This window comes from Sphaerodactylus townsendi, linkage group LG03 (genome assembly GCF_021028975.2).
Source record: "Sphaerodactylus townsendi isolate TG3544 linkage group LG03, MPM_Stown_v2.3, whole genome shotgun sequence".
NCBI lineage: Eukaryota > Metazoa > Chordata > Lepidosauria > Squamata > Sphaerodactylidae > Sphaerodactylus > Sphaerodactylus townsendi.
In genome coordinates, this window is record NC_059427.1 from 7,745,819 (window position 1) to 7,758,883 (window position 13,065).

General features: G+C 43.4%; 1 protein-coding gene across 6 annotated transcripts in view; it reads left to right on the top strand.

The window, feature by feature from the left end:
* The window catches only part of LOC125428538 (zinc finger protein 665-like), a 70,031-nt gene extending 59,396 nt beyond the window's left edge, over positions 1 to 10,635 (top strand). For 3 of the 6 annotated variants that reach the window (XM_048488801.1, XM_048488803.1, XM_048488802.1), the window contains exons 3-5: positions 1,203 to 1,390; positions 2,918 to 3,047; positions 7,443 to 10,635. In XM_048488801.1, the coding sequence (XP_048344758.1) occupies positions 1,203 to 1,390; positions 2,918 to 3,047; positions 7,443 to 9,382 (2,258 nt within the window). In that variant the 3' untranslated portion in view covers positions 9,383 to 10,635. The remainder of the gene's footprint in view (positions 1 to 1,202; positions 1,391 to 2,917; positions 3,048 to 7,442) is intronic. The other 3 variants (XM_048488805.1, XM_048488804.1, XM_048488806.1) reach the window with 2 other exon arrangements.
* The last annotated feature ends 2,430 nt before the right edge of the window (positions 10,636 to 13,065 follow it).

Here is a 13,065-nt window from a genome sequence, read left to right on the forward strand (position 1 = left end):
TTTTGTTTTGAGGGGGATGTCTGTGAAGCTATGGCGACACAATTAGAGAAATTGCAATATACGCATATTTGTGTCATCAAGCTTCACAGACATTTCCCTCAAAACGAAAAAAAAAGGAAAAACATCACATGCCCAGGATTGTGCTAGGCTAAACAAATTTTATTCATCTAATTTTTACAGTGAAAAAGTAAACAGATGAGCTGCAAGTAGAGGAAATCTTCATGGGGAATAAATAAATAAATAAAGCATTTCCTGCCTGCTGGCATTGGCTCAGCAGGCAGGAATAATTTTCAACCCAGGTTGTGGGGATCAAGATTGCTTGTTTAGCGTTTTTCAAAAAAACTGGGTTAAAAGGAATATAATGGGCTGAACTCATTTTGAGGAAGAGAGCTGTGTAAAGTTCTTCTCCAAAACGCTGTGTTTTTCCACCTCGTGTTTCTGCTACTGCCACTTTCCTGGCTTCTCATGAGTAAACCTTTGCTTCCCTGGCAAATAGCCGAAGGATGTCATAAAGCTAATCTATGCCAGGATGGTCTGAGTACATTCCTTTTTGGCATTGCAAATTGCATCATCATCCTGAAGCGGGTGGTGACTTTGGGAACACCTGGTTTTCTTTTTTGAGGAGTTATGCCTTCTACCATCAAACTGTTGTGCCCCGTGACTATAGTATCAATTGAAGAACTCAGAATTGAAACATGATATTCTTTATTGCAGAACTGTAGCAGGATATTGGTGGTGGGGAACCATAGATTGATCTGGAATTACACCACAGGCTGCCTGTTGATATACACATAAGCTTTCAAGTACAAAATCCCTTGGGTGGGGGTGGGGTCTGGGATTTATGTGGTCCAGGATTTTCTGATTTTTTTCCCATGCTTGACATGGCTTTTTTGGGGGAACAGCTCATTATTACTCTATCCTCTGTTCTACACACTTTCCTTTTTGTTCTTGTGGGATAAGCCTTCCCCTCAGTGACAAGTTCTGAAAGTAGTAAGCGTACAGGCTCTGGGTCACTGCTGTGAGATAAGTTTTGTATTGAGTCTGAAGAGGGCAGAAATCACTGAAGCAGAGGGTTTCAGAAAACAGTGAAGATTTATTGATATATATGTGAAGCTGCCCCACTTAGCAATTAGTGAACAATGAAACCTTTTCCATATTCCCAAATACTTAAGGTTTTTTATTTGATTTGGATCTTGTTGCAGGGAACGTCATTTCCCAGAAGGTCTTGCGAGTAACAGAGAAGTCAACCCTGCCATTCCTAGGTATTCATGGGGTGGTTTTTCCACGAGACGGAGAAGGAAATTTATGGAATATGCATTTCCTCAAGGCTTCTCTTTCTCATTTCCCCCGGCTGAAGGGAGAATTTGGCTCTTGTACCTCTGCAGGAAAGGTAAATTTAGGATGTCAAGAACGTTGTGCATATGGGAGGAGACAGGAAGTCTGCCTGAATGGGAGTGAAAGAGAAAAAGGGAGCATCCACAGAATGGGTTCCTGGGCAAGATCTGTGTTTTGGAGGTTGATGCTCGTGTTTTGACTCTCTTGAATGTGTTCCATGCAATCAGTCTGTGCTTATTTTATTGGAAACAGCTAGATGGACTTCTGGTCTGATTCAGCTGGGTTCCTTGTCTGTTCTTTCTGACCTGCATAGGTTGCTTACACTCTCAATTTTGCATTTTGCGTGATCCATGGGCTAAACCCAAACAGGTATTTGGGCATATTTTACTCTTATAGTGGAAGTATTTTAAGTACCTTCTGTTGCTTCCTGTGGAATGTGATTTCCATGAGCGTCATCCTCAAGATGATGTCAGAATTGACAACTGACCTGAAGGTTTGTTTTCTAACATAGGGGATCTAATTGCCTGTCCTTGTCTGTTCTGCCTTCTACCTTCCTGGCTTCTTACAAGTGGACGTTTGCTTCCATTCTTAACAGTACTGAGATTTTCCAGGACTAATCTGGACCAGGATATTGTGATTACCATCATTTCTGGTATTCCACCTCCCACAATCATCCTGAATCTCATAGCAGTTTGGAGGTTCCTAGCTTTCATTTCATTACTTTAGATAAGCATATTCCTCCTCTACCACACTTGCTAATTTATCTGCAAGATGCTTATCTGTGCCTAACTTAGTTGCATCTATTTAAAATACTGAATCTGTTGAGATGATGCAGTGGCTTACTTGCAGTTGTACAAACTGCAGCCATTCCATAGTCTGCAGAGGCATAGCTCCAAGGGGGTGGGGGTGAGCGACACATCAGGCGCACACCCTTGTGGGGGTGTAATGAGGGCGTGGCGGGGGCATTCCAGGGCGTGGCGGGGGCGGACGATGCACCGGTGCACCAGGCGCTCTCCCCCCCTTGCTACGCCTCGATAGTCTGCAAATATTTGGAAAGGTCTCTTAAAGCTGCAGGTTCATATTGGATGTTTTGTATCCTGCATGTCTCATTTTCCAAGCCCCAAGGATAACATTGCCTGGGGTACATACACTTGGAGTTTGTTAGGTAAAAATAAAACAAAAGGAACAAAGGCCTCCATTAGGCAACATTTTATTTAGAGACCTGGAGGCATGCAGAATGCATCTGCAGACAAAAATGCTCAAAGCAGAAATGTTACATGGAGACATAATTTCTGTGTATTTCTGGGGTTACAGGTGCATGATAATATAGTTGATACTAGTAGACAGTCAATTAGGTTTTTGGGACTTGACCAAGAGAAGCCCAGTTCTTGCAATTTCCTGAATTTGTATTGCTAGGAAATGTTCAATATATCCTAAGCGAAAACAATGAATACAATTTTCCTTGCCCGTTGGATTGATGAATTGCATTCATTTAATCATCACAGTGTCCGATGAATCCTTTTTTTTTCTCGAGAGCTCTAGAACAGGAATCGATCAACAGGTATGTATTTTCCTCTTTCAGAGATCCCCACTGTCCTTTCAGGAGGTAGCTGTGTTCTTCACAGGGGAGGAATGGGCTCTGCTGAATCCAAGACAAAGAAAACTCTTCTGGGAAGTGATGAAGGACAATTATGAGATGATGGCCTCTCTAGGTAAGGATATTTTCCCTTTTATTATGAACAGGAAGAGAAGATGAGGGTGACATCTTTAGCTTTCTTGAATTTCCAAACAAACTGTAATTAGTCACAGATGAAAAATTGGAATTCCCTCAGATATGGAAATGACAACACCAGGAAATAAAAGCATGAATTATTTACATGCAGCAAAGAGAAATGTGTTGATGAAGAGGGCTTTGATCAGGCGAGAAGGACAATATTTAGTTTGGTTAGAATTATAGAATTGGAAGCGGCCATTCTGGCCATCTGGTCTGAACCCCAGCTCTATACAGGATCAGTTTACATTGTGTCTAGACAGCCACTGTTTGAGGATTGTCAGTGAGAGGGAGCTCACCACCTCCATAGGTATCCTGTTCCAATGAAAAATGCTGACCTACACTTACTGTAAAACAAATTTTCCTACTATCCACCTGGTAGCTGTCTGTCCCTAATTTATACCTATTATTGCAAGTCCTGCTGCCAATCGAATCAATCCCCTGCAGTCCTCCCTGTGACAGACTTTCACAGAGAGCAACCCCCTCTCAATTTCTTCTTTTGCTGTCTGAACATTCCCAAATTCCTCAGCCTTTTCTCATTGCGTATGGTCTCGAGGACCCTAATCATCCTCATTGCTTTCCTTTGTACCCACTCCTTTCTGTCCACAAATTTTCTGAAGTGCAGCCCAGGGGCATAGCTACACAAAAGGGTGCCTGGGGAAAGCTGTCAAATTTTGCTCACCCACCCTCCCCAACCTTCTGGATCTACTTGTGACATCTTGCAAGTTTATTTATTTATTTATTTATTTATTTATAATTGTATTTATAAAACCGCCCCATCCCCTAAGGGCTCTGGGCGGTGAACAACAAGAATTATCAACAATATGACAATAACAATATCATTTAAAATCAATAGCATTATTAAATATAGAAATTACATAAAATTACATAAAAGATTACAGGCGTTTTGTTATGTAAACCATATGGCGTCAGGTATTAGGCTAACAATAAGAACCCTCTCCCGAAGAGAGGGGCGGTATAGATGTTGCTTAATCCCAAGGTGGTAATAGGGAGGGGCAGGAGGAGGCACACACTATCAATGACCCGGCCACCCCGAAGGCCCGGTGGAACAATTCGGTCTTACAGGCCCTGCGGAACTCTCCAAGATCCCGCAGGGCCCGGACAGATGGTGGGAGAGTGTTCCAGGCCGCGCAAAGCCTTAAAGGTTAATACCCATTAGATGTTATGCCTCTATTGATAGATCCCAAGACCCCATCAGACTTTTTTGCTGCTGCATCACACTGGCCAGTCATATTTAACTTAAATTCCATCCATACACCAAGGTCTTTTTCACACACACTGCTACCCAGAAATGTGTTGGCCATCCAGTATGCATGCTTCACATTTTCGTTACTGCATTTCGTTACTGCATTTCGTTACTGCATTTCGTTACTGCATTTCGTTATGAATTCTGCATCTCTCCTTGTTGAATGGCATTTTGTTCACATCTGCTCTTTTTTTCCACTGTATTCAGATCTAATTGCATTCTGTCTCTGTCTTCCTAAGCGATCACGCTTTCTCTCAGTTTGGTGTCATGTGCAGTTTTCAAAAAACACTGAAAAGTACCAGGCCCACAACTGATCCCTGTCGCACCCAGGTGGACACCTCCCTCCGGTCAGATTAAATATCCCTGAAAACTGCTTTTTGGGTGCAGTTTTTCAATCATTTCCCTATCCACCTGATTAACCTAGAGTCCAGTCTGCAGTCCTCCAGTTTACCCATCAGATTATCATGGGGAATTCTGTGAAAAGCTTTTCTGAAATCAGATAAAGAACATCAACACATTACTATGATCCAGGAAGCACATCTTTCAACTAAAGAAGGAAAAGAGATTGGTCTGGCAATACCTGCTGGGGATAAATCTCTCTACCCACTAAACCTGATTGCCCCTTAGAACTCAGGAACATTCTCCAAATTCCTTTTTTTTGTAAAGGAGGGAATGTTTCCCACCCTTTTTGCCTGTGCAGCTTTTCTCCTCTAATGGGAAACAAACGTACTTACATTAATTTCCTCCCTCTGTTTTATCCTGACAACAATCCTGCCAGGTAGGTCTGGCTAAGAGGGCGTGACTGGCACCAGGTTCCCCCAGGAAACACCCATGGAAGAGTTCTGGGTATTTGAAGTTATGTCTGTTGAATCCTAATTGGACACTCCAACCACCTCACCATACTGGATCTGATAGGTTAGGGAAGTTACTAGATCCCTGTTCTTTTGTAAAGGGGAGATATTTCCCACCCTCCCTGTGGTTGTTGTCGCAGTTTCCTGCTTTCCTATGAGCAAACCTTTAAGAACATAAGAACATAAGAACATAAGAACAAGCCAGCTGGATCAGACCAAAGTCCATCTAGTCCAGCTCTCTGCTACTCGCAGTGGCCCACCAGGTGCCTTTGGGAGCTCACATGTAGGATGTGAACGCAATGGCCTTCTGCAGCTGTTGCTCCCGATCACCTGGTCTGTTAAGGCATTTGCAATCTCAGATCAAAGAGGATCAAGATTGGTAGCCATAAATCGACTTCTCCTCCATAAATCTGTCCAAGCCCCTTTTAAAGCTATCCAGGTTAGTGGCCATCACCACCTCCTGTGGCAGCATATTCCAAACACCAATCACACGTTGCGTGAAGAAGTGTTTCCTTTTATTAGTCCTAATTCTTCCCCCCAGCATTTTCAATGCTCCCATTGGAAATATCGAAGGGCTGTTGAACCTGTCCCCAGAATGGTCCGATTCCCTTCTTTTTTGCTACTGCAAGTCCCACCATCATCCTGAAGTGGGGGACCTATATTGAGACACACAGCTTCATTTTTGGATGAGTTATTCTTTCCATCATCAACCAAGCATTGAATGCAAAAAGCACATGGCCTGGGGCTGGGGGCAGTTTGGGGGTTGCTTGGTCCAAGATGTTCCAGTTCATATGGCTTCTGGGCGGTGAAGGGGGGGGGGACCCACTCCTGATTCACACTATTACTTCACACTTGTATACACCAGTTTACCTTCCCACCCTCACCTCATTGTCAGCTTTCCCTCCTCCCCTCCCTCAACAGCCTCGGCCTCTACCCAGGAGAAACCTGGCTCAGTTATGCTGTGCCAGCTGAGATACTGGGCTGAACCTACTTGTGTGATACAGGTCAAGCTGGGTCCACTTGCACAAGGATTGGTGGGAGGGTCCCTTACTTTCCCCTTTATCTCCATCCCTGCACTGTTAGTTTCTTCCTGCTCGATTTTCCATGCTCAGTTTTCCATGTTTACTGGCCAATCACCAAGCGAACTATCTTTTAACGGCCCCCCTTGTGAGTTATATTGAGAATTTATTTACTTAATACTTTTCCCCCAAAGCCACTCATACATTCTCCGCTCCTGCATTTTATCCTCACAACAAACCGGTGCAGGACGTTACACTATGTGTGTTTGATTGACCCAAAGTCTCCCAGTGAGTTTTCAGAGCAGAAAGGGGATTTGAATCTCAGTCTTCCAGACCCTCTTCTGCAACTCTAACCATTCCATCAAACTGGCTTTGGCAGTGTGGCTGCTGTAGAACAGTAGCAAACAGCCAATCCTGGATGAATCATGCAAGTTGTGGGGTGTCAAATTGCCTGCTGCCACTTGTCCTGGTCCTGGTCCAGGGCAATCCTCCCTTAATGGCCAAAGCAGTTCTTGAAAAAGCACTGTCATCTGCCTCTGACTGACAGAAACAAAGGTTTGACTGTCTGGTGACTTTGCAATAGCGACTGGAGACATTTCTTTCTTAGGTTGCAGGCACTGCTTCTATAATGTCACAGTATTATATCTGCCCAGTGAACTGCTTCCAGATTTTTCTGCAAGCCTAGTTCATTTCTCACAAAACATACTAATCTTAATGTGGCCTCAAGAGCAACTTTCTGCAGTATAAGCAAAAAATACCTTGGGTGCTGTGTGGTTTCCGGGCTGTATGGCCGTGTTCTAGCAGCATTCTCTCCTGACGTTTCGCCTGCATCTGTGGCTGGCATCTTCAGAGGATCTGAAGAGAATGCTGCTAGAACACGGCCATACAGCCCGGAAACCACACAGCACCCAAGGTATTTTTTGGACTGAGGTATCATTTTGGACTGAGACACAGCACCCAAGTGATTCCGGCCGTGAAAGCACCCAAGTGATTCCGGCCGTGAAAGCCTTCGACAAAAAATACCTTCCCTCTCCCTTAGATTGCATATTTCTCCTTTTCCTGATGTGTGGTACATTTTGCAGAGGTTTTCCCAGGTTTTCCCTTGGCTCTTGTAGAAAATACTATTAACCACTGATTGTACATGCTACATGGTATTTTTACCCTTTCATTCTTATTTGCTTTCTGATTCTCTTTTGCAGTTGGTGATTTGAGGAAGATGGTGAGTGAGAAGGACTCAGAAGGGAGGATTCTGGAAAAAGACAACTCTTTGCAGGTGGAAGTGAAATCCGGAGATGAAGTGGCACCAAGGCGAGACTGCAGAAGGAAATGGGGAGTATACCAGAAGCAGAGGGAAAAATTGGTTGTCTGTCAGAGCAGAAATAAGCCTGAGGTCTCAGTCCAAAATGAAAAACAGAGGAGAAAGAGAAGGCATAATGGTCCTATGAATCAGAAAGAGTTCAACAGCAAATTCAGTATTAAAAAATATCAGACTGTTAGAAAATACTGGAAATCCTATAACAGCTTGGAACGTGGAAAGAGCTTCCTCTCGAGCAGTGCACTAAAAACACATGAAAGGAGACATTCAGGGGAGAAGCCATGTCAAAGTTTGGACTGTGGAAAGTGCTTCTCTTGGAATGACCATCTAACTGTAAATCAAAAGATTCACACAGGGGAGAAGCCGTATAAATGCTTGCAGTGCGGAAAGTGCTTCTGTCAGAAAAGCTACCTAAGTGTACATCAAAAGATTCACACTGGGGAGAAGCCATATAAATGCTTGGAGTGTGGAAAGTGCTTCTCTCAGAATAGCTATCTAACTGTACATCAAAAGATTCACACTGGGGAGAAGCCATATAAATGCTTGGAGTGTGGAAAGTGCTTCTCTCAGAATGGCCATCTAACTACACATCAAAAGATTCACACCGGGGAAAAACCATATAAATGCTTAGAGTGTGGAAAGTGCTTCTCTTGGAATGGTTACTTAACTGTACATAAAAAGATTCATACAGGGAAGAAGCCATATAAATGCTTGACATGTGGAAAATGCTTCTCTTTGAATGGCCAACTCACAAGACACCAGAAAATTCACACAGGGAAGAAGCCATATAAATGCATGGAGTGTGGAAAGTGTTTCTCTGAGAATGGCAAACTAACTGTACATCAAAAGATTCATACAGGAGAGAAGCCGTATCAATGCTTGGAATGTGGAAAGTGCTTCTCTCGGAATGACTACCTAACTGTACATGAAAAGATTCATACAGGGGAGAAGCCATATAAATGCTTGGAGTGTGGAAGGGGCTTCCTTCAGAATGGTGACCTAACTAAACATCAGAAGGTTCACACAGGGGAGAAACCATATAAATGTTTGGAATGTGGAAAATGCTTCTCATGGAATGGTTACCTAACTGCACATCAAAGGATTCACACAGGGGAGAAGCCATATAAATGCTTGGAGTGTGGAAAGTGCTTCTCTCAGAATTGTGATCTAACTAAACACCAGAAAATTCATACAGGGGAGAAGCCATATAAATGTTTGGAATGTGGAAAGTGCTTCTCTCAGAATAGCTACCTAACTACACATCAAAAAAGTCACACAGGGGAGAAGCCATATAAATGCTTGGAGTGTGGAAAATGCTTCTTTCAAAATGGTCACCTAACTGCACATCAAAAGAGTCACACAGGGGAGAAGCCATATAAATGCTTGGAGTGTGGAAAGTGCTTCTCTCGGAATGGTTGCCTAACTAAACATCTAAAGGTTCACACAGGGGAGAAGCCATATAAATGCTTGGAGTGTGGAAAATGCTTCTCTCACAATGATTGTCTAATTAGACATCAAAAAGTTCATACGGGGGAGAAGCCATATAAGTGCTACGAGTGTGGAAAATGCTTCACTTGGAAATGCTACCTAACTGTACATCAAAAGATTCACACAAAGGAGAAACCATATAAGTGCGTGGAGTGTGGAAAGTGTTTTTCTCACAATGGCTACCTATCTAAACATCAGAAGGTTCACACAGGGAAGAAGCCATTTAATTACTTGAATGATGAAAGAGTTGAACTGATGTCTTACACCAGAAGTTTCACACTGGCAAAGAGCCATCCAATTACAGTTAGCATGCATGAAACCAGTGGTAGTGGCTGACCGCCTTAAGGTAGCTGTCCTTGACCAGATTCAACTCTATGCCCATTTACTTCCTTTGTCTCTATCCTTCCTGCTTTTCCTCAACAAAATGTACATAACACTGCTGTTGAGCAAGACCTACATAATTTTCTCTAAAACCTGCTCTTTTGGGGGATAAAATCCTGTTATTAATATAACATTATTATAACTTGGGCAGTGAGATTGATGAATCCATCATTTTTCCTCTTACAAAATGGAAGAATAGTGCAATTTTCCAGCAGGAAGTTAGAATAATATGAAACAATGCCATATTGTGGATTGAATTTCAAGGAGGCTACTAGCAATTGCAACTAAAGGGAATTTCCATGTTCAGAGGCAGTCAACATTTGAATATCAGTGCTAGGAGCAACGTCAGGGAAAGGCCTCATTCTCTTTGCTTGGTTGCTGACTTTTCAGAGAAGCATTTGATCATTTGTGTGAGCTGATTTGCAGGACTGTATGGATTATTGATCTGATCCAGCAAGGTTTTCTGGAAGTTTCTACATTCTTAAATACCTGTCCTCTTCTTGGAAGACCAACGCCCAGTGTCAGCTGTGGTCTGTATCCATTAGGGCTACAATAACCCTTTGTAATTGCTTCTTCCCACCCCTGAATGCCACTGACAGGTGGTGGCCATATCTGAGGTAGAGGTATCCTTGGGAGAAAGGGTCTCCTCCAAAGTTAGGAAAAGGTGACCGGAGTTGGGAACTGCCAGGAGAAAGAGGGATAAAAGTCCGGAGAAGGAGGAAGAGTGAAGGAACTATAACCCCAGTGAGAAGTGGGAGGCAGTATCTCTACCCAGGAATACAGTTGGTATTCCCTGTGGGGACCTTGAGACTTCAGTCTCCTCAAGATTTCCATCTGCAGGATGGGGGCAGCAGCTGGAAACTGCTGAAAAGGACCATGGGAACAGCTTGTGCATGAAGCAACCCTTGAACCTGGATTGAACCAGGAGAGGAGGAAATGGGAAAATTGATCAGTTAAAAGTTACTTCTGTGCATTTCTCTGGCGTGTTGGTTGTCTGTGTGGAAGACTGGAGTGAATGGGATACTCAGTGGGAAGATGTCCCTGGTGTGGGTACTTAACTGTCAATCATTATTTTATTTTATTTCCGTAAGCCATTGGTATTTGCTAATTCAAAGTGGTAAATTTCATTTGTTTAATTTTGATTCTTAACACATGGCCATGTGAGAATGGTGGAGTATAAACGTCATAAATAAAATGGTTTAATATAATTGGTATGTTACTATATCACAAATGTATAATACTATATCATAAATGTGTAATATAGGCCACTCTTCATAAACTAAACTAAATTAAAAAGTTAATTGCCAGAGTGGAGTCTGGGGGTAGAGAAAAAGTGCCTCTGAACATACACGGAGCTTTCTTGACTGTCTCTTGCTGCTGAAGAATCACAGCCAGCTTCTACCCAGCTGAGACTTCAGAGTGCTGGGTGCGACTTTCACGAAGCCATGAACTTCAGAACCGTTTCATTCAAAAACTAAACATGGTGAGTGAAATAAAGGGAGAGAGGGAAGACTTACCTACTGGGACTCTTGGCTCTTCTTTTCACAGCTGGGCTTCTGCTCACTGCAATGGGGAAGGAAATGGCGGCTGAAGGAGTTGCCTGCAAGCTTCTCCTGTTGCCAGGGAAACATGGCGGCCCAAGAGGCCTAGCCAGAATATGGTTTGGTGAGCCCAAAGGAGGCCTGGCCAAAACAGAGAGAAAGGGGTATGGTTGGGAAATGGATGGTGGTTGGCGACAACAATAATTAGTTGTCGAAGGCTTTCACGGCCAGACTCACTGGTGTGCTATGTGGCTTCCGGGCTGTATGGCTGTTTTCTAGCAGCATTCTCTCCTGACTTTTCACCTGAATCTGTGGCTAGCATCTTCAGAGGATCTGATAGTAGGAAAGCAAGTGGAGTATATATATCTGTTGGAGTATCCAGGGTGGGGGAAAGAACCATTGTCTGTTAACAAGTAAAGGGTGCAATTAGCAAGCTAGATTTACATGTGTTGAGTGGGATCCACTGGATACTCCAACAGATATATATACTCCACTTGCTTTCCTACTATCAGATCCTCTGATGAAGATGCCAGCCACAGATGCAGGTAAAACGTCAGGAGAGAATGCTGCTAGAACACGGCCATACAGCCCGGAAACCACACAGCACCCCAATAATGAGTTGGATTACAAGTTGTGCAGTTATCCTCAGTATTTCCAGATAGATTCACAAATAATGATTAGGAAATGCAAATAAGGAACGGGACCAACATCAAGCTCCGAACGAGCTGTAATCTAGCACTGAACTCCACAAAGGACAGGGGGCAATGTCCACAAAGCCTCCCTCTAAGGCTGAGGAACCTTCCTCCAACTTAAGTTTCTTTTCCTCCACTGGAATGTCATTCAGTCATTTAAATTCCCATGGAATTTATTTTGCTCTAGGTGTGTGTGTTAAGCAGTCAAGACAAGTTGCTTCCAACTTATGGTGTCCCTGTGAATTAATAATCTCCAGAATGGCCTATTGTTAACAGCCGTGCTCAACTATTGTTAAATGAGGGTTGTGGCTTCCTTGACTGAGCTAATCATTAGGGCGTCCTCTTTTCCTACTGCTTTCAACTTTTCTTAGTATTAGTTTGCAAGACCTATTAATGATAGGATGTTTTGAAGGACATTGATTCATAAGGTCACCATGAGCTGGAAGTGACTTGATGGCACTTAACACATAGCATTATTGTCTTTTTCAGGAACTCTTGCTTTAACTATACTTTAGGGAAAAATTGGCTAGCCTAGGCAGATCAAAATAGGTTTGTTACACTTTAAAGATTAACTGATACAGCTGTCCAGGTAGAGGAGGAGGACAAGAAGGGGCTGGTGATCCAGGACCAAAGGGGGGAAGAAGTGCAGGAGGGGTTGGCCCCCTTGGTGGGCACTGTTAACCCACCAACAGTTTTCTAGATCCCATTGTATTTGTTTGAACAATAGGCTTTACTGATAGTAGTTATGTAAAAAGCAAAAAATAGGAGGTGTGGAAGGAGCCTTGTAAAAAGTTTCAGTTCCTTTGAAGAAGTTATGGTCCCCATAAGGACCAGCAAATCTCCCACTATTATTCAGTCGACTGAGATCAGTTTCCATGGAGAGAATGGCTGCTTTGGAGGGTGCGGTCTATGGGATGATACACAGGTGAAGTTCCTCCACAAATGCTGCTCTTTAGAATCCCACCAGCTCATCTCCTAGCTACAGAGATCAATTCCCTTGGAGGAAATGGATGCTTTAACAGGTGGACTCAATGGTACTGTGGCCCACTGACTTCTCTGTGCTCCTTGGACTCCACCCCAAATATTCAGGAGTTTCCCAGCCTGGATCTGGCAATTCTGCCCTTTAGTATGTCAATGCGTGGGAAAGTGTAAAACCCAGCAGAAGAGCAAAGTGCTGGAACACCCCCCCCCCCCAAAAAAAATCCTAAAGGTTTGATCAGAAAAGGTTTCTTTCCCTTCGCCTCTTCCATTTTTCAGGATCTCCTTAGCCGGGCTTCATGCAGTGGGACCGTCATAGGAAGCTGCCTCACCCAGCCCCAGAACAGCAAAGAAACCTCATCTTTTCAAATATTTCTGCCCTGTTCTTCCCTCTGGGTGTGGTTTTTGCAGGGAACTACATTTCCCA